The following is a 23,359-nucleotide window of genomic DNA, read 5'->3' as shown; positions in this document are numbered from 1 at the left end:
GAGCCAGGCGCTGCGGCGGCGGGGGCGGCCCCGGGGCGGGCCGGGGCGGTGCTTCCCCGGGGCCGGGCCGCGCTCGGCGGGCGATCCCCGGGCTGACGGGGCCCAGCACCCCGGCGGGGGGGGCCGAGCCTCGGCACGGGGAGCGGGGCAGCGCCCCGAAAGGTGCCGGTGGGTCTGAGCATCCCCCTGACGGCCCCCGGAGGGCGGCGGGGGCGGCCGGCGGGAGCCCCCTTCGGAGCGGAGCGAAGAAAGTGCGAGGGGTCAGCGGTGCCGAAAGCAAGAGGCAGACGAGTAATGGGGTAATTAGTGTAAGAGGCTTTGCTGGTTGTATGTAAAGCCCTTAATAATTCAGGCCGTGGGTGCCTTTCCCCCTCCGTCCCTCCCCACGCTGGTGGGGGGCACTGGGGGGGCTTAGCCTGGGGGAAAGGGGCTGGGGGGGCTGGTCGCTCTCCAGCTGCCAGGGGGGCTGTGGGCAGGGGGACCGGGCTCTTCTCCCAGGTAACAAGTGACAGGACGAAGAAACAGCCTCAAGCTGCACCAGGAGAGGTTTACACTGGATTTCAGGGAAAATTTCTCCACCCAAAGGCTGGTCAAGCACTGGCACGGGCTGCCCAGGGGAGTGATGGAGTCACCGTCCCTGGGAGTGTTTGAAAACCACACGGATGCAGCGCGCAGGGACGTGGTTGAGTGATGGACTTGGCAGTGCGGGGTTAACGGTTGGACTCAATGATCTTAAAGGTCTTTCCCCACCGGAGTGATTCTGTGTTTCCAAAGAGGAGCTGTGCCAAGCACCCTGGGGTCCGAGGGGGTGGGTGCCCGGGGCTTGGACACCACCTGCCCCAGGAGGTTTCTCCTGGCAGCATCCCTGGGAGGATGCGGTCGTGAGGCCGCACAGGTGACAGATGAGCCTTCTCTTTCACGGCATCCGAAGCGAAGCGGGATCCCATGGCTTCGCCAGCTGCTGCCTTCGGCAGCCTGGATAAGGTTGTCACCCGCGGGTGGTGCTGCTCCTGCCAGGTGGTGGGAGGCAGGATGGCAGCCCCCGCAGGGATGCTGGGGATCCGAAATGTGTGCGAGTGGTGCTCCGCTACCAAAAGCATTAAAGGTACCAGGTGCTGAAGCCCTGTGAGCCTGCAGACTTCACCCTCCCAGGCCATCCTCGTTGACCTCTCGGGGCAAAGCATCCTTCTGCTCAGGCCAGCGTACGCCTGCCCATGCCTTTCCTCTGCCTTTTGTGAGACTGGATTCCTGTCACCTGCGGTGGGTTGTGCTGCGTGGCTGAAACCCAGGGCCCAAGACTCCAGAGACATGTCTGCAACCTGTGCAGGAGATTAGTTCCCATTTCTTTTATCCTTATTACCTCCTTTATAAAACCTTGAGGCATAGTAAAATCTTTAATTGTAGCAACTCTGCCCAAACACCATGTGTGCTTCCAGGGCTGCCTCTGCCACTGCTAATGGTATCTGCACTGACAGAAACCTGGCTTTTCAGCCCAGAGCCCAAAGTTGTGGGTTTTGTGAAGGGAGAGGCAGCTTAGAAAAGAGAAACGAAGCCATCTGGCCCCTGAGAGGGGGAAGCTGGGCAGCATGGCTCCTGGGGTCTAGCGGAGGGGAAGCAATGCCATTTCTCTCTTACGACACAAAAACCAAGACCTCGGCATTTGGTTTTTCCAGATCCCACAGGAATCCGGTGGCTGGGGAGTCCCATCCGCATCTCTCCATCCACCAGGACCCATCGGGGCAGCCAGCAGTCACCATGGTGACAAGTGTCAATGATGGCATTTTGCCACAGACGGTGGTGACCCTGTTTTCCTTTCAGAGGAGCAACTCCTGGGCCGGCTGCCAGCAACACACGGGGTCTGGTGCGGGGGACTCCACCTCCCTGGGTCTGGAGCAAAGACTTTGGCCCCGCTGCCCGGGGGTGGGCTGTCATCCCGCTGCCCTTGGCACTTAGACCTTGCACTGTGGGCAGTTTGCTGGGCTGTAAACAAGCTGCCCTGAGAAGGTGACTCTGTTGAAGTCTCTGAAAACCGCGGTGACTACCCCAAGGACCACACACTCTGCAGGTAAGCTGGTGGAAAATGTGTGTTCCCATGATTTATTGAGTGGCGAGGCGGATACCTCCTTGGTCGGTGCTGCAGGGGCAGCCTGGGGCGAGTCCCGTCCCGTCCCTCCCCCCCCGGCTGCAGGTAGAGCGTGCAGCCCCAGCTCCTGCCGCCTGTGGGTTATAAAACCACAGCAGATGGGAAGCAGTGCGGCTCTCCTGCTGCTGTCGGTGCTTTGCCATCCCGATGACTCATCCCTCCATTCCAGCAAATGTCAGTCCCGCTGCGGGCTGCCTTTCGCAGCAGAGATGCTGCGCGTCACGTTGTCCAAATAAAACTATGGGCTAGAATTTACTCATGCTGCCCAGAGCCAGGTCTGGCATGCTGCTGGCATCCCTCCCCCTACCCACATGCTGGCAGCGGAGCATTCAGGGGTGTGACCCAGGCCGACATGACCCACACTGTTGTAACCCCAGCCCTTCCTCGAATCAGTCCTTGGCTGCTCTCTGCCCAGGTGGTGACCAAAGGGCTTTTTCCAGGCTGCAAGGCAGGAAAGCTCTGTCAAGAGGGAAGAGTCAGGAGACCAAAGGGGGCTGCAGACCCTCTTCGCAGCTGACATTGGCAAACAGCGGTTCTCCCAGCTGGTGCTGGGGAGGATTTGGGGTGGTGGCACAGCCACCCTCAAGTGCAGGCAGCCCCGAGGGCAACAGCAGCGTGAGGAACCATCCTTGCATTTATTGCACCTGGCATTGCTCCCTGGAAAACACCTGCTGTTTCCCATTTCTTTTATCCCTGCCCATTTCTTGTGTCTCCAGCCCGTGCCAGGGGCTGGGGAGAATTAGGAACTCCCCAGAGCAGGGCTGGGTTGCTGGGCATGGAGGGCTCACGACATCCCATGGGAGACGGTGTGAGCGGGTGGGTGCTCCCACCTCTCCCCGGCTGCTCGCCCTCATCATGCTGGCTGATGGGAGGGAGAAGAGGATGCTGATGGCTGTGGCACCCTGTCCTGAGCTGCTGCAGGACACAAAGCAACCACAACTCTCTCTGCCAAGCAGAGGAGAACGGCCATGGGCAGCTGAGCTGCAACTTTGCTGTTTGCCAGCAGCTACAGCACACCCAAGGGTAGAGCCAGGGATGCGGCCCCGAGCACAAGGGCTGTGAGCAATGGAGTAACGTCCCGTGGCAAGCTGCACCCCCTGCATCTGCGATTTCAGTGCCTGGCCAGTGCAGGCAGGTGCTGAAGAGGACTTGGGAGGCTGTACAAGAAATGCACACTAATGCACCAAGAGCAGCTCAGCCCCTTCCCTGAGCCATCTCTGCTCCAGCAGCAGAGCCAGGGCCAGGTGGGGTCCTGCAGGAGCAGATGCCCTCCCTCCTGGGAAGCCCCAGCTTGTCCAAGCGGCACCCCAGCCCCAGTGCTGCCCTTCAGGTGTTTCCCTCGCTGCAGAGAGCCGGAGCCATGCGTGTGGCCGTCATCGGGGCTGGGGTGATCGGCCTGTCCACTGCCCTGTGCATCCACGAGCAGTACCACAGCCTGGTGCCCTCCCTGGAGATGGAGGTCTACGCAGACCGCTACACACCCCACACCACCAGCGATGGGGCAGCTGGCTTGTGGCAGCCCTACCTGAGTGACCATGGCAACTTGCAGGAGACGTAAGTGAGGAGGAGGAGGAGGAGGAGGAGGATGCTAGTGCCGTGTCTGCCCCGCCATGCCCATCAGCGCATGGGGGGCTGAGCTGCCCAGGCACAGCTCCATAGGGCTGGCAGAGCCACCGCTCCCCCGTGTTCATTGCAGGCTCTGGAGTAAGGAGACGTTCGATCACCTCCTCAGGCACCTGGGCTCACCGGCAGCGAAGGAAATGGGACTTTTCTTAATTTCTGGCTACAACCTGTTTACACAGCCGGTGCCGGTAAGGAGCAAGTCACAGCCAGGGCTGGGAAGGGCTCCAGCTCGGAGGCTGCCCGGGGGCGGGCAGGGTTGTACTTTTTCCCAGATGATGCTCTGAATGTTTCTGAATCCTTCCAAGTTTGTCTTGTGACAGTTTGCCCGGGACACGGTGTTTTCTGTGCCCCTGATGCTGTACTGGTATGAAGGAAGGGCTGAGCCCTGGGCGGGTGGGAGCTGGCAGAGCTTTGCTGGCCATGGTGTGCTGCAGCTGCATGACTGCCCGTGCTCCTCGGGGTGGGCTGTGTACCCCCCCAGCTTCTGTCCCACGATAGGGATTGATTGCAATTCGGGTTCATTGATGAGCTCGGACCTTTTTCCCTATTGCAGGACCCATCTTGGAAGAACATTGTCCTGGGATTCAGGAACTTGACAGCAAAAGAGCTTGAACTCTTCCCTGGTTACAGGTATTTTCCAGTCTGTTTTCCAGAGAGGCACTGATGTCCTTCCCCCCCGGCAGGACAGGTATGGGTGAACGGTCCCAGATGCTTCCCTGTCAAGGGGTGGTGAGGGCAAGAAACTGCAGGTGCAGAAGTGGCCTCGCTTCGTTACAGCTGCTTCCCTTAAAATAAGTAGGGAACGCCTCAAACAAGGCAAAAAAGGAGCAGCCCAGCATGGAAACCATTCCAGCTCTGCTCTTACTTCACCAAATATTGTCAAACTGGGGGAAGAAAATCAGCAGAAGGTGTGTTGTGCTGTAAACAGAGGAGAAAAAAACATGCACATGTTTTGCAAGGGGGAGTTGGGGTCCCAGAGCTGCAGCGGCCGTCGGCAGCACCAGGGCAGGAAGCGGCTGTTGTGCAAAGCTGCTGGGGGTTCCTTATGGTCCTTAGGCAGGTCCTATCCTTCCTCTCCTCGTCTGGTTTCAGCTACGGCTGGTTCAACACAGCGCTGATGCTGGAGTGCAGGAGCTATCTGCCATGGCTCACCAACAGGTGAGTGCAGAGCTGCCATGGCACTGGGGGTGCAGGAGAGCCACCGCTCCTTCCGAGTCCTGCAGCCAGCAGGACATGGGAGGCAGGTGTGGATTTTCATCCTGCACATCAGGTGTTGCCCTGGATCCTTTTCTCAGGCCAGGTTGGTGGCTGAGTTTAGGTGGCACTGATTTGAGGCGGCCACCTCGTGTCCTGCTGCACTTCTGACCTAATCAGCTTGAAGATGCTGGTGCTGGTGGCTTCCGTGGGACAGCACCCACAGGGGACCTGAGCATCCTCCCCTGCTCTCAGCAACCTGTGCCCCGCAGCAGCGCAGGGGCACAGCAGGATGAGCCGAAGGAGAGGGGAGGCAGGGATGCATCCCTGGGAGGCAGGGAGAAGGGTCTGGAATTCCTACTCATTGCTCCAGGGGGGTAACAGGCTCCCCGCTTTGTTAGCCCGGGAGTGTATTTTGTGCATCTGAGTGCTTCTAACTGTGGGAATATGTGGGGCTTGGTTTTGTTCTTGTTACTGGTAAGGTGGAGTGGGTGCCCTACCCACAGCAGAAGACCTGGGCTCTGATGCAGGGCTTAGCAGGACTGAGCACCCTCCGTAGCTCAGGGCCATAGCGAAAGAAGCTAATGACTGGAGACCATTAGGAACCACCAAAAAGACCATGGACAAGGTCTTTTATAACAAGGAGCAACAAGCTGTACCTTCTCTGGGTATCAATTACAGGTGCTAATTTGAATGGTACATTTGCTTTTCATTTGCTGGTAACAAATGAACTTGTTCTTCCCAGATTAACGCAGAGAGGAGTGAAGTTTTTCCATAAGAAGGTTGAATCTTTCCAGGAGGTGAGTGGTGATATCGAGCCGGGGCAGAGCAGGGCAGCGGGCACAGCCCCATTCTGGCATGGAGAAGCAGCATCCAGCAGGCACATGCTGCTCTGGCACGTCCCTTGGCATAAGTGATGGGCCAGGGGCAGCGGCAAGACTACGCCAAGATCTAGGAGACAAATTCTACCAGGCAAGATAAAGACTTCTGGGCATCAAGGGATGGCTGAGAGGGGACAGGGTAGTGTGTTTGGCCAGCACTGAGTGAGGACGCAGCCAAGAATCAACGGTCCGTCTTCCCCTTGAACTGCAAACACTCTCCTTGCCTGCACACATGGGGTCTCAGCGGGAGCTGTGCTGGGGGAGCTGTGCCCTGGATCCGGCCCTTATGGTTTATTCATTACCAGACCGTTGGACCGAGTTCTGGGCTTGGCTTCAATGCAGGAGTCTCGTGCCCCCCGTGGGTCGCATCGCTGTGTGCGCCGCTCACCGCGCCACGTCTGTCTCTCATTAGATGTTTGCCCAGGGCGTGGATGTTGTAATAAACTGCACTGGGGTGCGTGCCGGGGAGCTGCAGCCCGACCCGGAGCTACAACCTGGCCGTGGACAGGTCATAAAGGTGAGGAGGGTGCAGGGCTTACGTCCCCCACTCTTTTTGCTGGAGGAGCCACTTGTTAACCGTGAGCCCTCTGGGCTGAATCGAGGGCTTATGGGCTGGACCCACACCAGGATCAGGTCCCAGTTCCCGGAAAACATTGGTTGTGTAAAACCCTCATGTGTGGAGGCCAGAGCAGAAAACCTGAATCTCATTCCTCGTTCAGCTGTGGGGACGTCCTGGGTCACCACCCCATTTCTTTTCTGGGTGAAGGCGGGGGGAGGCCAGAAGCATAATGCTAATAATAAAAAGACATAAAATCCTTGGGAGAAGAAGATAATTATGTGGGGAAACACAGACTGATGCCAGGTAGGAAGCTCCTCCACTTGTCCACCTGCCCTCCCACCTCCCTGTCTTCCCATGGCAGCAGCGCTGTGGTGTACAGAGCCTGAGCAGAAGGGAGGGTACCACATACAGACCCTGGTGTCTGCGCTCGTCAGCCTGCCCACATCCCTCCTGCTGCCTCCCTGAGCCAGGAACCTTGCTCTCCACCTCCCCTTGACCCTCTCCCCTTTGTCTCCCAGGTCCTGGCCCCATGGGTGAAGCATTTCATCATCACTCATGACATCAAATCTGGTATCTACAACTCACCGTACGTCATACCGGGGTAGGTGACAGCAGGTGGGCAGGGGCTGGCTGGCCTTAGTGATGCTCTGCTGTCAGCACTGGCTTGGCCACGGCTCCCTGCTGCTGCCTGCCCTGCAGTAGCCCAGCCTGCGTTCACACCTGGCCTGACGATGCTCAGTAGGACTGAGCACCTCCATAGCTCGGAGCCATTAGGGAAAGAAGCTAATGACTGGAGACCATTAGGAACCACCAACAAGACCATGGACATTTATTACAAGCAGCCTATCTCTCTCAGGGAGGAGAGCAGGAGCACGCGGGCAGGCAGGGAAAGCGAGGGAGCTCCCACTCCTGGGGCAGTGACCTCCTTGCGCAGACCCCAGCTCGGCACTCAGATGTGCGGTGGGGCTGGGCTGGTCCTGGGCTCTCAGATCAGGCAGCACCACGTGGCTTCAGTGTCCCTGATCCTATCCCACCAAAACAAAATCAGGTCCTCAAAAGAGCCAAACGTTGACAGTAGGGCAAATATTTCAGGGGAGATCTCGTGTTTTCACATTTGTACCCATCTTTTTTTTATCAATGGTGTTGACAGAACTGCTGTACAACAGCTCATTGTGGGGAAAGGCACTTCTGATCCATCCTCCCATTAAAACCAGTGGCAGGAATCCTTTTTTACTTTAATAAAAGCCTATCCTAAAAAGCTCAGCCTTCCCCTCACTGGTACCCTGAGCTGTGCCTGCAGCTGTTGGTGAGACGTCTCCTGGGAGCGTCCCATTCAGTTTAGCACCCATGCAGAGCTCCCTGCAAAAACCAAGGAGGAATCCCAGGGGAAGACCTTATTTCTGTGTCCCCATAGGGATGAGGAGGGCTAAAATGAGATCCTGGCCCCAAAAGCACCATCTCCAGAGCTCAGCGAGTGGCAGTGGCTGTTCCCGGGCAGAGCCCAGCTTCCAGCACTTATCTTGCGCTTTCCACCTGCTTCCCACCGGCAACTTTCTTAGGGGAATTGGGATCTATTATTTGAGACGGCAGTGTATGCCTGTACTCGGGGAGCTAAACTGCAGAATAAATAAATACACCTGCTGTTTATCCCACCTCTGCTTCCTCCTGAGAGCAGCTATCTACCCGGCTTTGCCCATGGAGAGGGCTTTTTAAGCTTGAGCTTGAATGCTGCATTTCTGGCACTCCCTATTGTGCTGATATTTCAGAATTAGGCAATCAGCCATTATGTAAATAACTTTGAATGCTCACAGCCCCCAAGCAAAATATTCCAAGCGATTTCTGATCACAGTCCCAGCCACATCTGAATTCTTTTCCCTGTGTTTGTTTTAGCTGGAGCTGTCATAGCTGGGCACCAGGCTGGCTCTCAAGGGGAGCATTAGAGGGCATCTCTTCCATGCTGGAGTGCTCAGCCCCGGGGGCTCCCCTCCTGCACGCCCCACCCTTCAGCCTTTGTGGTTTTGTGCTTCCCAGGGCTCAAGCAAGGTTTTAGAAGGGTCCAGCAGGTACAGACACCCCCAGCTCCCCCCAAGCCGTAACCTGCCATTGTCCTCTGTTAACCTGCAGGAATTTTGGAGCAGCTGCAGCAGAAATATGTTTATTTGTGTTCCCCACTGGAGGCATCCTGTTCCTTCCAGCCCTCTTCCCTAGCCAAGCAGGAGCAGACCTGTTTGATAGAAGATGAAATGAGCTGTTTGGTTTGCCCAGGCAAGGGCCTTTTGAGTGCTGATAGTATTTGATGAATGACTTGCTGATGAGCAGACATGCAGGCACCACTCCCGCCTGCTCCGTGTGAGAGTTCGTCCGGCAGGAATATTTTACAGGCTCTGGGCGTAGCAGGATCCATACATCCCCCACACAGAGTCCCTCGGTGTGGTGGTCCAGCAAGGGATGGCTGGGGACACTCACCACCATTTATCTCTTTTGGGTCTTGGTGCAGGAGTGAGTTCACAGTCTTGGGAGGGATCTATCAGCACGGCAACTGGAATGAAGAAAACAGCACCCAGGATCACAAAACTATCTGGGAGAACTGCTGCAGGCTGCTTCCCGCTCTCCAGGTGGGAGACCCCGACCCAAGGCCCACCGCCGGGAAGTAGGGAGGGAAGGGGTACGGAGAGTCTGGGTGCTGGGGTGCAGCTGAGGCTGCAGGGATGGGCGCTGGGGACAAACCACAAAAACCTGAATTTTTGGGCCTCCTGTGTGTCCCCCGGCAGCACATGGCGCTTTGTGAGAGGGTAAATCACGGGGTGGCACAGCATCATGTTGGTGCCTGGCCACGTTCATCACGCACATCTCGGGCTCAGTACACCTGGCTGATGGACAGGCAGGGACTGGGGCTGGCATTGCTTTTGAGACAAGGTTTGTAGGAAAACGTAATTACTCATATAGCTGGTAAAAAATCAGAGCAAAAGTTTTGGGAGGGCATCCGGCCCCAGCCCCCTCCCGCCACCTTCTGCTGCGTTATAGAAAGGCTGGCGTGTGGCGAGGCTGGTTTGTATCCCCTCCTGCCACTGCGGTTGCACCCTGGGTTACAAGGAACGTGTGGGCTTTTGGCACAGCACTTTGCCCTGCCGGCTCTGCTGCAGGCTGGCGACGTGCAGGCTGCCATCTGCAATTGCTCTGCCCCGTCGCCCCTTGGAGCAGCAGCAGGGACAGGGGAGCCTCCGTCCCTGCTCATTGCGGGAGCCCTCGCCTCACGGACCGCTTAGTGCCGAGGGATCTGGCTGCTGTCATCCAGAGAAACGCCGCGCAGGAGCTGATGTGCTTTTGCTTTCAGAAAGCAAAGATCGTAGAGGAGTGGAGCGGCTTGAGACCAGCACGCCCCTTCGTTCGCTTGGAGCGGGAGACCCTCCGCCACGGCCATTTCCAGGCAGAGGTACCGTGCACAGCCCCCAGATGCCGAGTGTCATTAACCACCACGCTAATTGTGCGTTAGGCACTTGCAACACCCACATCCAGCTAACGCTGGTGCTCTTCAGCCCGCAGCTGCACTGCCCCGCGTTCATCGGTCCTTGCTCTGTCTCCCCTCTCAGTTTCAACCCAGTGTCAGAGATAAATGTCAAAGATAGCCAGGTCTGATGGATTTTGTGGGGAGAGGGGGCAAGGAGTGCTCCTGCCAAGGGATAAACCTGCAGCTGGAGCTTAGTTCTTCACAGACACCGAAAAACCCATATGGGAGAAAAAGTCTGGCATGGGCTGCGCTGCTCCCAGGACCACACGAGGCACATGCAAACCACATTTTGGTGTCAGCATTTAAAGTAGTGTGGTTTTCTGCCAGCAGCCCATAAGGTACAGAGTCCCTTGTGCCTGTGAACTTCATGTCTCCATTTAATCAAACCCAATACGCAGTTTTTAATAAAATGCTCAGGGCCTCCAGCACTGACACCAGATTGTTGGTGCAAAAGATCGGACTTGAGATTTCTTCCAGTTTGAAGCTCAGCAGCAGCATGAAATGAAATGTGGTGAAGGCACAGAGGGACACTGCTGGGGCTGTACCCGCTGCGGGGCTCTGAAAAATTCAGCTGCCTCTGTGCAAGTAAAGCTGGGGGTCTAGGCTCAAACTTCTCCAGGGCAATAGCTCTTTAAATAGCCTTGCATGGCTAATATATCTTTTAGAGAAAAGATGCCCGAGTTGCAGTGTGCCATCTGTTCTTGGACCCTCAGCACAGCACCTTTTCACGTAGGACCACATTACTCCTCCGTGCTGTCGCCTGACTGCTCATCAGCAGACCTGCAGAGGGAATCCTTGATTCGAGTGCATGCATGTGTCTCTTAGATGTACAGCTTAGAAGAAGAGATTAAAGCTCCAAAGGGGATGACGACTGTAAAATGTAACTAAATGTAATGAAAATATATTCAATTTTTTAGCTGGAGAGTCTTGGAAAGGAATCGGTGTATTTAGGCAAACTCCGGAGCACAGTTCAAAGTAATGCTGTATTTGAATTAATTTCTGGATCGCTCTGTTCCTTTATCAGCACGCCAGATCTACGCTGCCTTGGCACAGGAGAGGTGTAGCTATTGATCCCAGCGATGAGTCAGGCTCCTGCTGAAGCAAAGTAATTTACTTTGGTAGGAACAAACACTAGGTAGGATGTAACGTGATGTGCTCTGAGGCACACGGCTGCAAGCCCCACTGCTGCATTTCGGGGTGGCCGGAGCAGCGGGTGCAGACGATGCTTGGGATGCCACTGAACCATGCAGAGTTTCTCCTGCCTCTCCAGCAGCTTTTGGAGGAAGGGAAGGAGCAGAAGATCCCCCAGCTGTGCACTGGGAGCTCCCAGATGGAAGGGTCAATCTAAAGACACTAATGGCATTCCCAGCCACTATTGTGGCTCCTCGCTGCCCTTAGCCCCGGGGCTCCAGCACAGCTTTCTCAGCACCGATCCCTCCTCTTCTCCCATAGGTGATACACAACTATGGCCACGGCGGGTTCGGGATCACCATCCACTGGGGCTGTGCCATGGCAGCAGCCAGGCTCTTTGGGAGCATCCTCCAGGAGAAGAAGGTGGCCGGCCCACCACAGCCCCGCTTGTGAGTTGCCTGCTCACCCGGGATTCTTGTGACAGCAGTAGCTTAGAAATCACAGCAGAAAGATGCGAATAACACACTGATACACGTGGGCTGTTCAACCCTCCCGCCAGCTCCAACGCTGGTTCGCAGTGTCTCAGTTCCAGGTTGCAGCCACTTCTGTTGCTGCCGTTTGCCAGACGGCTGAGTTGCCTCCACCCCGGCCCTGCATGACCTACCTAAAGGAAGCGCTTTAAAATATGGACTAATTATCTGTGGCAAAGTGCACTTCTGTCCCGGGGATCAGTCTGCAAAGGGCAGGCAGGGTTCATCTGAAATCTTGACAGTCCTGCAGTTCATCCGCATGATGGGACAGGATCTGAAACTGAGCCAGTGCCACCTGAGGTCTTCACTGACTGCTCCGACACCCGGCATGTAATTAGATTTGCAAGCTTCCCCCAGGAGGCAAAAGCTCCTTAGTAGGAAGAAGCTCCCAGAGAAGTAACAACAGCTCTACAAGCACGTGCTTCAGTTACAATAGCTTTTCTTACATTCATTCCAAGACAAAGCATGAGCCTACGGCACCTGGTTAGTGTATCTGGCAACAGGCAGCAGCGCTTGCCTAAAATGGGCTTTCCAAGTGATGTTTTCAGCAACAAAAGCAACATGTTCCAGCCCCGGGTACTTGCCAGACTCTATATATAGCAGAGACCATACACAAAATAGCTGCTCTCGTCCCTAAAACTCCCACGGGCCCTTCAGTTTCTCATTTCCTCCAGGCGTGAGACGCAGCTGGGGCAGCAGCACTGGGAGAGGAGCTGGCTCGGGGCAGGTTGTGCCTCCCGATGGAGCTGGGGACGGCTCCCGGGAGGGTATGACATTGGGGCTGTTCAGTGACGCTGCTGAGGACCCCGTGCACTGTTCTGAAGATACGGTTTGGCCGATCTTCCCATGCCATGTGTCTTTCCCGCTCTAAAAAGCATCGCAGCCAAGGTACTGAATGGTGAAGAAGCATTAGCCTCAAACCCGAAGGCTAGCCGGTTGTCCCGAGTCCTGCAGACGGGGCCTGGCTCGCTCTCCTCTGCAGAGAAGCCAACTGTTTCTTACTCATCTGTGATGCAGCTTCTCTCTCCCTCTGACTTCATGTGCCAAAAATAGCTCGTCAGCCCGGTTTGGGATGGACCAGGCAGCTGCGCCCAGTGAGTGAGCGATGCTGCAGGCCAGCTGGGCTCCTTCTGCCTCCTGGGCACCCGGCTTTAAACAAGTCCCACGAAAAGCCCATGTTTTCCTGGCCACAGCCTGGCACCAGAGTTGCTCCCTGCCGAAGGACTTGTCTCCCGACACACTGCTTCAGTTTCACCAAGTTAAAGAGAAACTGGTGAAGGCTTTGTGGGAAGTGATGAGCACTCGGTGCCACTGGAGATGGTCCGTGCATGTGAGATCTGCAGCCTTGTGGGCACGGGCGAGCCTGGTCTCATTTCCAGCAGTGCTGCAGAGGTTACTGTGCCAGCACCACCGTGGCCCTGGGACACCTTCCAGCGACCTCACTTTCCATTGCACCCTGTGTCGGTGTTGTGTACTTCTCCAGCTTACACACCCTGGGCCATCAGAAAGCTCTGACGTGCTTTGCTGAGTGCATCTGCTCATTGTCTGCCCTTTAACAAAAGCAGCGATGGTTCCTCTCACCGTAAGGGCCAGTATTTCCTGGTGGCTGCTGCTGTGTCCCTTCCCTTCCTTGCTTTTGGGAAGGGGCAGGGGGGTTGTGTTCGCCTCCGCTCGGACACCTGCAGCACTGACGAAGTGGCGTGGCACGGGAATTCTCATCGCTGTGGCATGGGAATTCTCATCCCTGTGGCCCTGGAATTCTCAAGGCTGCAGCACGGGAATTCTCATTGATGCCGCACCCGAGTCCAAGGCTGTCGGAGGCACCGACAAGAGCAGGTGCTGACGTTCCTCTGACTGCAATTCCGGCCCAACACATCAGTGCATCTCACATCCTTGCAAAGTGTACAGCATCCTAGGAATGCTGCAGTCATGCGTGCTTTCCACTTGTCACTCGATTGCAGAACATCATCACTGCCCTGTGCAGCAGCGGCAAAGGGAAGCTCTGTTAGCGGCTCTGGAGCTACGGCACAGGTTAGGGCAGCGGAGCATGGATGTGCGGTGTGCCTGGCAGCTGAGGCACCAGTGTGCTTAAAAACACAAAGGTGGAACATGAGGAGCCCCGGTCATGTCCAGTCTCTCTGTCGGAAGGGTTTCCCGCTAGATCTGGCAGCTCACCTGATCCATCAGCAGCCACATCCAAATAGGTGTAATCAAGGAAAAGATAGAAAAAAAGAAAACAATAGCAGAAGATTGACCATTGATTAATGCTAAACCCAATGGTCTGTGATAGCGCTTCAGCAGAAGCTGTTCAGCGGAATAGCACCCGCTCGATTTCACTTATTCCACAGATGAAGGCCCATATTCTTCTCCCATTTGCACTGCTGTAAATCAAACCCACTCACCCGATCGCAGAAGAGCTACGCCGATGAGCAGGGGTGGAGCAAGTCATTGTAGAGATTACAATAAGCAGTTGGTTCTTCTGATCGTGGAGCCTACAGGAGCAGCTGTCCTGTGATCTTACACGGCCTCTGAGAAAACAAACAAAAATGATTAATGTGTAATTCTATTTGCAGTCTAACTTTCCTGATTTTTTAAAAGGCCACAATTTAGTATGTGCGCACAATAAAGGTAGTATCCAACTATCTCGTGTGTGATGCTTTCTCCCTGATAGCATGGATAGGGCCTCAAATGCTAATTCCATAGCAGCATCCCAGTAGATCATTATTCCGTGTTTCCCCACACATTTTCCCTGAACATTTCATCCTGCAGGAGGAAGAGCCATCATTCTAGATCCCGAGTAGACAAATGAACCTGAAACACCTACTGTGTGAAATCACGCGGTTGCCTGCGTGGTGTTGCTGCTAGCCCCTGGACTGTGAAGAACTCACACTCCCAGACGGAAACATTTGGGATTTTCTCATGTCGCTCGGCTGGTCGCTCTGTTTGGAGACCAGAGCGACAGGGAAGGTATTTTACACTGTTGGCAGCTGCCGATGAAACACTGTGGGCCAGGAGAGCCGTGAGATTGGAGTTCCCTTCTGCAGCAAGGGTAAGGTAGGAGTCGGTGGGGTGTCTGCACAGCTACTGCACATACTTTCCTGACAAGCACAAAACGCCGTCGCCAGCGGCCAGCATCAGCACATTTTACCAACTCGCAGTTCTCAACAACGGTCGCCTGTGACACAGAACAAAGCTGGAAATACATCAAGTATCAGTAAAGTTATCCTCTGTAAGCAAACAGCAGCTCTGGCATTTTGAAAAACAGAATGAGCTTTAGAAATGCCTGAGGATGCCAAAAAGTTCACAGAAAACACAGAAGAATGAATATTCTCCCTAAGTATTGCTTCCGTGATACAAACCCTTCCGCAGTTAGCAACTATTTCCATTCCCAGAAATAAGACTCTCCATCCCAGAGGACTGTCGAAGGCTGCACAAGCTGTGAGAAGGAAGATTAATGCACACTGAGACGAGAACACACTGTATTAGCATGCAAAGTATTTGCAGATCGTTAGTCATTTTGACTCAGACTTGAACAACCTTATGTTTGTAAATGGCTGGACATCAAAATAAGAATATCGTTTAAAGGGTAGAGGAATACAGTCAGGGTTATGCACTTAATTATATTTTATAAAAACAAGACAGGTAGAAGAAAAGTTTACATTAAAAAGCAAATAAATAGAGGGGACCCTCCCTGCCCCGAAGTCCAGACACATGCTGAGCCGCCTCCTCCCAACATGCCTTTGCAATCTACAATCACAGACTGCAGCATTAAAGGCATTGCTAGAAATTACCCACAGGCAAGAAGCAAAACTGACTGGTTTTTACCGTCCAAACTGAATTAAATGCAAAAAGTAACTAAAGATCTGAAGATAATTTAAAAAAAAAAAATAGCTGCAGTTATCTATGAGGTTACTTATAATGCATCCTGTGACTTTTCTTTATGTCCAAATGCACAAAACACACACAAAATGAGTCAGAGCTGCAAAGTGCTGAGCCCTTGCGTATCCAGCAGAGTCCACAGAGCAGCATGTGTCTCAAATCTCTGAGCATCAAGACAAAAAAATGGTAAAGTTACCAACCCTTCATAAAAGTCTGACAGAACAGCCAAAAGCATTTTTACTGAAAAAACTATTTATTTGTTTAACATAAAATATCTAGTGTGGAATTAAACTATCCAATGTTGCATCAGTAACATAGGAACAAAAAGAGTATTTTACAACAAGCTTGATATACACAAAGTTTTTAAACATTAAAATGTATCCAGCTTAGAAACTGTACATTCAAACACAGGAAAACATTCAATGTTCTTTCGGCAAGCATTTAGGAATAATAAATCATTCCATCAAAGCACACTTGGAGAATTATTTTTCCCACAACAGCTTTGCACATTAATACATTGGACAGTTAGCAAATCTCTGAATCCCACAATTCTGTTTGCTCTCAATTTTAATTCAAAATTACCTCACTTTATTGTTTTAAATGAACTAGCTATATTAATTCCTTCATCAGTGAAAAATACTTGACAGTGTGTAAAACAATCTTTGGAAGCTTATTATATACATCAATGGTGTTGCCATATTAACAAAATATGACTTGTGATTATTTATAGGCTAACGTGTATCAACGCAAACGTTCTTCAGTTTTTCAGGCGACAATCTCAAATGCCCTTCCATTATTAAGAATTTGCAAGGACCTGCCAAACCTGAACTTCAGTTTTGTTTCTTCAGTGCCCAAAAGGCTCCTACTGATTTCGGTGAGGTGGGGTCAGCTGAGGTGGGCTCCTACCTGCCGGGCTCTGTTCGGCTGATCCAAAGCCCACGAACATCTGTGGGAGATTCTCCCAGACTTTGGATCATGCGTTAGGCATCGCTGTCTCTAAATCAAAGACCTAGAGGATGAAGATGTCTTGGCAGGAACAATCTTGGCATTTAGATCCTTAAAGACATTTTCAAGGCAGAATTCATAAAAAGCAAAAAATGCCTTCAAATTTTTTTTTTTAATACTGTAAATGTCACAGGTTAAAACTGAACTACTCAACAGCATCAAAAGGTTTTGCATTACCTAAAAATTTTTACCTGGGGAATATTTTATCTGAAGTATACATATGTGCAAATTTAGGACAAATATACTTCACCTAAAACTCTCGGAATGCACATTTCGAAGGCCACTGCAATGCAGTCCTTTAAAACTGTTGAATATTGACTCAACAAAATGAAGTGATATGCCAGCATTAACGCTGGAAAAACAGAATTTTAGCTAAAGGCGCTTAATAACAGACAAACTTAGCAGCTAGGCTGCAAGGTGGCATTCCTTCAGGCCACGGATGTCCTGCACTTTTTATTCTTTCCCACCTCTAATGCAGGCTTACACCCCGGTGAATTCTCCTAGAGGCCCCCCAGTTTGGGGTGCACACCTAAGGGATGGATGTGACCCCATCGGGGAGGACTGGCACGGCTCTCAAGTGCCTTCACCAGCAGGAGGAAGAGGACGGTAGCCAGAACCGTCATCAAAGGGTGAACAGTCCGTATTAACGCCAAGGTAGAGCAGGTTTTCTAGCTGGCTGGTCACACGTGTGGTCTGATACCTGATTTACACCCACCTGGAACTGCTCCCTCGCTGCCAGCGCCCTGCCCACCTCTCGCACACCGGAGGGATGGTCCCAGGCAAACAAGCCCATCTATCCTTGGAGGCAGCACTCGGCCGCCCCAGCTGCACCAGGGCATTAGGGAGACTCACCCAAGTACAGCCTGACAGAACGAGGGGAAAACAAATTATCGGCACCGGTCAGCGCCGTGAGAGCTCTGTCCGTTTACTGGGGAGTGACTGGAACACGAGCTGGCTGGAGACTGAGCACACAGGACAGAGAGACAGCAGAGACAGGGATAACCAAACCAGCACGCAGTAAGGGCCACTGGAACAGGCTGGGTGTTTCTGTGGCATCAGCCACCTCAAAAGGGGGATCCCTGTGAGCTGAACGTTTTCGCCTTCCCGTGGAAAGGGAAGTTTGTCTGGTTGGACCAATTGCTCCTGGAGTCTCTCGTTGCGGTCACCATCGAGTGGTAAATGAATGGACAGACCTTTTGGTGCCCTGTCAAACTTTTCTCAACAGAAAATACCCCCACAGAGTATCAATAACCTCTTTGGCCTTTTTTTTATTAGCCTGAGTTTCCTCCCTTTCCTTAAGGAATTATCCGCTTCTGGTTTTCCTTCAAATTTCCAAAAAAATAAACAAACAGGCCAACGTGCCTTGGAGCATTATACTGCACTCCAGTGCCCTAAAACCCTAAGTGAAAGCTGAACCCCAACGGTGTTCATTTGCATTGCACCCAAACACGGACTCAGTGACCTATTCTTGCCCCTCAGAAAAGGGGCCTGGCTCCCAGAATACTTCAAATATTCTACTGTGCAAAAAATTGTTGCGTGCTTACCTATGTGTACGTGAGACAATTGACCACACATACTATAAAAACGTATTGCTTCCCACAGCCTAGTGATGAGCATTTAGTCCATCTCACTTACATTTGGTTGTGTGTTCCGGAGTCAGGAATCCTGAAAATAAACTGAGACAGGGATGAGACACGTTCTCGGCTTCCTTACGCAATTCCTCGCTGCACATCCACAGCCTCTGCAAGCCGACCTCCTGCGCAGCGACACATTTCTGACAAACAGGGCAAACTTACCCTCAGCTGAACTCTGCTACAGTCTCTGACAAGAGCAGGATCATCAGCCTCCAGGGCTACATCTGAAGGAGCGAAGTTCCTCGCCCAAGGATGACCGCAGTGCGGCTCTTCCCACGATTTGTGTCTGTTTAGGATACGATGCCAGCTACATTCCTTTGTCACCAGCTTGACGTTACAGTCAATGTACAATCAGCAGCTATCGAAAAGTTCTGCCCAGCTGTCAGGAGGCCAGCTTCTGTTGGGAGACACTTGAAAGCAGCTCCATCCAAACTGCTCCACGCAGCTGTTCAGACCGAGGCATTTTTAGCAAAGGTTTTGGCTACACCACCATGAGAACATAGGCAAACTGAGCAGAAACATACCTGGACCCATGCAGAAAACCACAGCGTGCATCTCCACACACAAAGAGACACCAGTACAGCTGAAGCAGTCTTCACCAAGCAACAGACAGAGTGCTCAATGTTTCTGGCAATGTTAGAGAAGTCAAACTCTGCTCCAAACCAGGAGGATTTACATTTCGTGTATAAGTTTCCATCTCTGCAACACACATCGCTCCTCACCGACTCAAACTACCTGCCTTTGGTGGGAGAAACATTCAGAAGAGAGTTTCCAAGCAATCAGTGTCTGTTAATTCTCAAGGAACAGAACCCATAAGCAAGGGAAGTAGAAAGCATTGGTTGGTTTGTCGTTATCACATTTTGTTGTTGTTGATGGCTAAAAAGTGCAAGGCAGGCATCTAATTCATAAAACCTATTCTGTAGTGTATGGAATCCACCGTGTGCTATGCCAGGTACACAATAAATATTAATCTTTTGTTTTTAGGCATCAAGAGTACATTGTTTTAATTACAGCTTATACTGAGTTGCATTCAGTTAGCTATTTGCTTGACACGGGACATTTTAAGCTGAATAGCTGACCATGCAAGCACAACAGACTTAAGAAAAAACCCTTCCTGCTAAACTTCAAATGATATTCAAATGCCTCTCAATACAGAAGTAAAGTTTTTATGAGTGTGAGCAAAGAGCAGCAGAGACACAACTTGCTTAGGTTCAAACCAAAAGTTCCTGCAGTTTGACAGGTGACATTGGCAGTGGCAGTATGGTCGGCTTTCTATGCTTCAGGGTCGGATTTTTTGTGAAAGAGATCTTGCTCGTACCATTCATTCTTTCAGGTTTTCATGTCCCATCATTCCTGTGATCCAGAGTTTGACCTGGTGACCCCTGGGGAATGAGATCCTCTCCCAACCATCTCCTGTCCCCATTCCCTGTGGCTGGACTCCTGTAAGCCACGACCTTTTGTTTCGATGGGCAAGAAGCAGGAAGCCACAGCAGCCAGCAGGCAACATCCACTGTATACCACCAGTGTTAAATAGACCGAAGATTCCAACATCACCTGCAGAAAAAGGCAGAAAATACAAAATCGTACCCCTGGGCCTTATCGCAGAAAGAAATAGAGATACCAAGGTAGTAGTAGAAATTTTAATTACAGTATTGGAAAAAATGTTTAATATGCAATGTGCATACTTTCATTCCTCAACAACTACACGTAGCTATTAAACAGTCTGGACTACACATGCCTTGAGGTGCTGCTGCCCTTATGCATTAGACAGGACTTAAGCAAGTCACAAGTTTTCTACCCAGCCACTGCTTCTGACACAGCCTTTTGAGCCCTGTCCCTGCGGAGCCTGGCTCCCCCAACCTCCCTGTCTAGCTCTTTCCACATATCCTGAAGGTTTGTATCCACCAGGACCTCAGCCTGGCATTTCAAGAGACAGGCGGCATTGCGTCACGCACAGGAACTCCCTGCCTCCCACAGATCCCACCTCCAGGTGGTGGCTGCCAAGGTGTCCTTACATCCAGCCAGCAGCCCGCTTCTTGGTTATTTATCCCCCAATGTATGGAGCAAGGGATAAATTCAGAGACGAGCCTGAATTCCCCTCAAGGAACAGGCGACAAGAACCCTCCTTCCATACATGGCGCACAGATTGCCCTTGGTTTGGCCCTTCCAGCAGAACTGCAGGTCCTTCACCACCTTCCTGCACCGGCACTCTCAGGAGGAGAAGGGTTTTACCTGGGCAATGAAGGGGGTTATGAGGGCTCCCACTCTCGCCATTCCACTGCACGTTCCCAGGCCCAACGCACGCGTGGCTGTCGGATAAACCTGCCAACAAAGCATCAGCCCATTAACGGTGCTGCCGAGTTCTCTCCCCTCCAGTCTCCTAAATCAATGGAAATTAATAAGTGGTACTACAGCAAGTTCTGTTAGACAATGACAAGAAAATCATCGACTCGTATCTGGGGTAAGGTCCATTGTGACGAGGTCATAAAAATGAATTTCCCACCATGTTCTCAGTCCCCGTAAACAGTCTTGTTACAAAAACAATCTCCTTACCTCAGGAGTGTAAACATAAGCAGCCTGAAATCCTCCTGAAATAAAAGCTCTTGCAATGAAGAGCAGCACAGTAAGAACATTTCTGTGAGAATAAAAAGGAGAGCAGTGTTTGGGACTGTTCTGTACAATCTGTTTGTTTAACTTGGAGGCAAGTGCAATAAAAATGCTAAATTTGTTAGAATGATTTCTTTTGTTTTTTAATGAACCCTTTGTATTTTTCCTGGACCTTTAATATAACAATGATGCCAAACAATCTGCATTCCCACAATCACATCAGTTTTCTAAGTGTATTCATTCTAACTGACAGCTGTGGCCTATTGAAATAAGCAGCAAATGCCTAAGTTTGTCTAAATAAGAAAAATATATTCCACATTACAAATGGTGCGAATAAAAAAATGGCACACGAGAAGGAAATGAGAGTGCAGAGAGAGACACGAACCTACCTGCCACCTGGATATTTGCAACTTTGTAAGGTTTCTTATTATGAGGTTTCTGTACTACTATAAGGTTTTGTACAGTGCCTGAGAAGGTTTCAATTCAGCGAGCTCTCCTCTGGCTATTAGTTAACTTCCTTCTCTGTCAGCCCCAAGGCACAGATATTGTCACGTGCATGTGGCACGAAGGCCAGATGCAGCCAGAGGCAAACTCTCAGCGCACAGCTGGAAATCTGGTACCATTAAGATTCAAGGGCAAAGCTTCCAACTGAGTTGTTCGTTGGAAAATCTGCCTGAAGGACAGACACCGAACAATACAAAAACGCGAACCCAAGCTCTTCTGAAAGTCAGGCCCCGTGGATCCGCAATGCCAGCGTCAAGCTCCACCAGCCATGCTGCGTACAACTCGGAGGTTGGACCAGTCTGTGGCTATTGCTTCTCACATAATTGTGTCACAGCACTTAGACCACTGAGAGCCCACAAGTGAAGCAGTCAGAGCTGCTGAACGGGAGGCAGAGGCTTGGCTGCGAAGCACTGCCCTGGTAATTACTGTAATTACAGTCAGCCTGGGGAAACATAGGTCATGAATGGCAGAGAGCAGTACCAGCTAGCAAGGCTCAGGACATCAGATCTGATTTAACAATCACCCAGTGGTTACCTCCGGCTCAGACATAAGCTCTTATTTTCCCCTTTGGCTTGCTCTGTCTGCAAGATTACAGTGAAAGAGTTCTCCTCTCCTGCTTCTTTTAATGTCCAAATTCTGGTGAGGAAACCTAGCACCATCCTTAATTCTTTCTCCAGATGAGCACGACCATCTCATGGCTTTTCAAACCACCACTTCCAGTTCTCCTGCCGTAATCAAGGGAGAACAGGGATGAATCAGACATACCAGTTGCTGACCATGCTTCGCTTACCTTCCAACGCAGAGAAACAGCAGAAGACTGCAAAATGAGAAGACAAAAAAGGACAGGGCCATGGTTTTCTTGCGACCTATCCGATCAATAATCCATAGTGTTACCAACACACCTGTAGAAGGAAACAAGTTGATAGTTGGCAATTGAGCAAAGGCAGAGGCTGCAGCTTTTAACACAGGCTGGGTTATTTAGATGTGACATTTTGTTCCCTCTCTCTCTCTCTTTAGAATATTTTGCTGGCAGAGGCACCAGGCAGTGGTGGAGAATGCATTGCCCTAGCCACTGGTGCCACCTGAAACCAGAAGCCCTGCGTCCCAGCTGGTGAGGCTTGCTCCATGTTCGGCATCCCCACTGGTCCACACATCCACACACTCAGGGGCTACACGCTGACGCAGGAATGAGCAACCCCCTCTGACATGTTTCCCACTGATTATTGCAGTGGTTACCAATGTGAATGCTAAAAATGACTGCCTTATGTCTCATTGGAATATCTTTTCTTCAACTTCTGACCATTGTTCCCTGCTAATCTCCGTACTGCTACTTTTAAGGGCTCTTAGAACTTGGTATTTTCTTTCCATTGTGTTATTTATATGCTCCCATCAAATTATTTCTCACCTGCTCGTTGATAAAGGGAAGAGATCAAGCTCTGCAAATCTCACAATGTTAAGCATCCTCTCTTACGCAACTTTTACAGATCATTTTAAAAGCTGGCGTAGAGCATGTGTGGGGATTATCCAAGCACCAGAGTTGTCAGTGTCATATTCAGAGGTATCCCTGTTTAAATGTCTTACTCCTATCTTGCTACATGTTGGGATCAAACCAATCCTTCCAGCTATAGCACCAGTCCAAGAGTACACACCCTTTTCTGTCCACCATCCACTGACATCCTTCCCGGAATGACGGTTATGCAGGACACCCCTTGTACCAGGTAGTGACTATGCATATTTATCAGTCATAGACTTACAACTTGTCACCGATTAAATGGCTTCTCTTTGAGCATTTGCCCCTGACTCTATAATCTAGAACAGTGAAAATAACCCCATCACTGCCTCACAGCATTATTTCAAACACATTATCACCTTCTACATCTGATCTGAGGGATCACCTTCTACATCTGAAGAAACAACGCCTATCACACACCATCTTGCTTGTCCTATGTCAGACTGTTCATTGAAACCCACTAAAATTGACTGAAAATCGTGACTGGACACAGAGCTTCAGGGAGCAAGCTCTCCATTGATTCACTATACCCACGCTCCTTTTAAAATAGTTCTGGAAAGTCATTTATGGATAAAAGTTCAAGTGATTCTGCCCCTTTGATTTAATTGTTACTCTTCCTCTGAATGCCTAATATGTTGCTTGGATAGAATC

The 23,359-nt window shown here is 51.5% G+C and overlaps 2 protein-coding genes across 12 annotated transcripts in view; one reads left to right on the top strand and one right to left on the bottom strand.

The window, feature by feature from the left end:
- Nucleotides 1–62: 62 nt before the first annotated feature.
- Nucleotides 63–14,211, top strand: DAO (D-amino acid oxidase). 4 transcript variants are annotated; one of them, XM_055708546.1, is made up of 12 exons: nucleotides 63–299; nucleotides 1,819–2,065; nucleotides 3,492–3,697; nucleotides 3,840–3,954; nucleotides 4,320–4,396; nucleotides 4,859–4,924; nucleotides 5,706–5,760; nucleotides 6,254–6,358; nucleotides 6,919–7,001; nucleotides 8,898–9,015; nucleotides 9,735–9,833; nucleotides 11,361–14,211. In XM_055708546.1, the coding sequence occupies exons 3-12, from the start codon at nucleotides 3,504–3,506 to the stop codon at nucleotides 11,490–11,492; spliced, it is 1,044 nt and encodes a 347-aa protein (XP_055564521.1). In that variant the 5' UTR covers nucleotides 63–299; nucleotides 1,819–2,065; nucleotides 3,492–3,503; the 3' UTR covers nucleotides 11,493–14,211. The 4 variants fall into 4 exon arrangements, with proteins under 4 accessions (XP_055564521.1, XP_055564527.1, XP_055564531.1 ...); XM_055708552.1 differs by having other exon boundaries at nucleotides 63–308; XM_055708556.1 differs by lacking the exon at nucleotides 11,361–14,211 and adding an exon at nucleotides 10,574–11,353.
- Nucleotides 14,212–15,682: 1,471 nt separating this feature from the next.
- SVOP (SV2 related protein) overlaps nucleotides 15,683–23,359 on the bottom strand; it is a 28,915-nt gene continuing 21,238 nt past the window's right edge. For 5 of the 8 annotated variants that reach the window (XM_027797852.2, XM_027797851.2, XM_055708518.1 and 2 more), the window contains 4 exons: nucleotides 21,989–22,100; nucleotides 20,641–20,722; nucleotides 20,320–20,409; nucleotides 15,683–19,641 (listed from right to left, as the gene is read on the bottom strand). In XM_027797852.2, the coding sequence (XP_027653653.1) occupies nucleotides 19,435–19,641; nucleotides 20,320–20,409; nucleotides 20,641–20,722; nucleotides 21,989–22,100 (491 nt within the window). In that variant the 3' untranslated portion in view covers nucleotides 15,683–19,434. Of the gene's footprint in view, nucleotides 19,642–20,319; nucleotides 20,410–20,640; nucleotides 20,723–21,988; nucleotides 22,101–23,359 lie in introns of those variants that run through there. The other 3 variants (XR_008731950.1, XM_055708501.1, XR_008731955.1) reach the window with 3 other exon arrangements.

The sequence above is a fragment of the Falco cherrug genome, chromosome 1 (genome assembly GCF_023634085.1).
Source record: "Falco cherrug isolate bFalChe1 chromosome 1, bFalChe1.pri, whole genome shotgun sequence".
Lineage (NCBI taxonomy): Eukaryota > Metazoa > Chordata > Aves > Falconiformes > Falconidae > Falco > Falco cherrug.
This window is presented reverse-complemented; position numbering and strand designations above follow the sequence as displayed.

What these genes read in the sequence shown, in the direction of transcription:
- DAO (XM_055708546.1), top strand. Translation starts at nt 3,504, where the DNA reads ATGCGTGTGGCCGTCATCGGGGCTGGGGTGATCGGCCTGTCCACTGCC. An exon ending in TCACCGTACGTCATACCGGG is followed by an intron (nt 7,002 to 8,897) that starts GTAGGTGACAGC and finishes GTCTTGGTGCAG; the next exon opens with GAGTGAGTTCACAGTCTTGG. An exon ending in GGCTGCTTCCCGCTCTCCAG is followed by an intron (nt 9,016 to 9,734) that starts GTGGGAGACCCC and finishes TTTTGCTTTCAG; the next exon opens with AAAGCAAAGATCGTAGAGGA.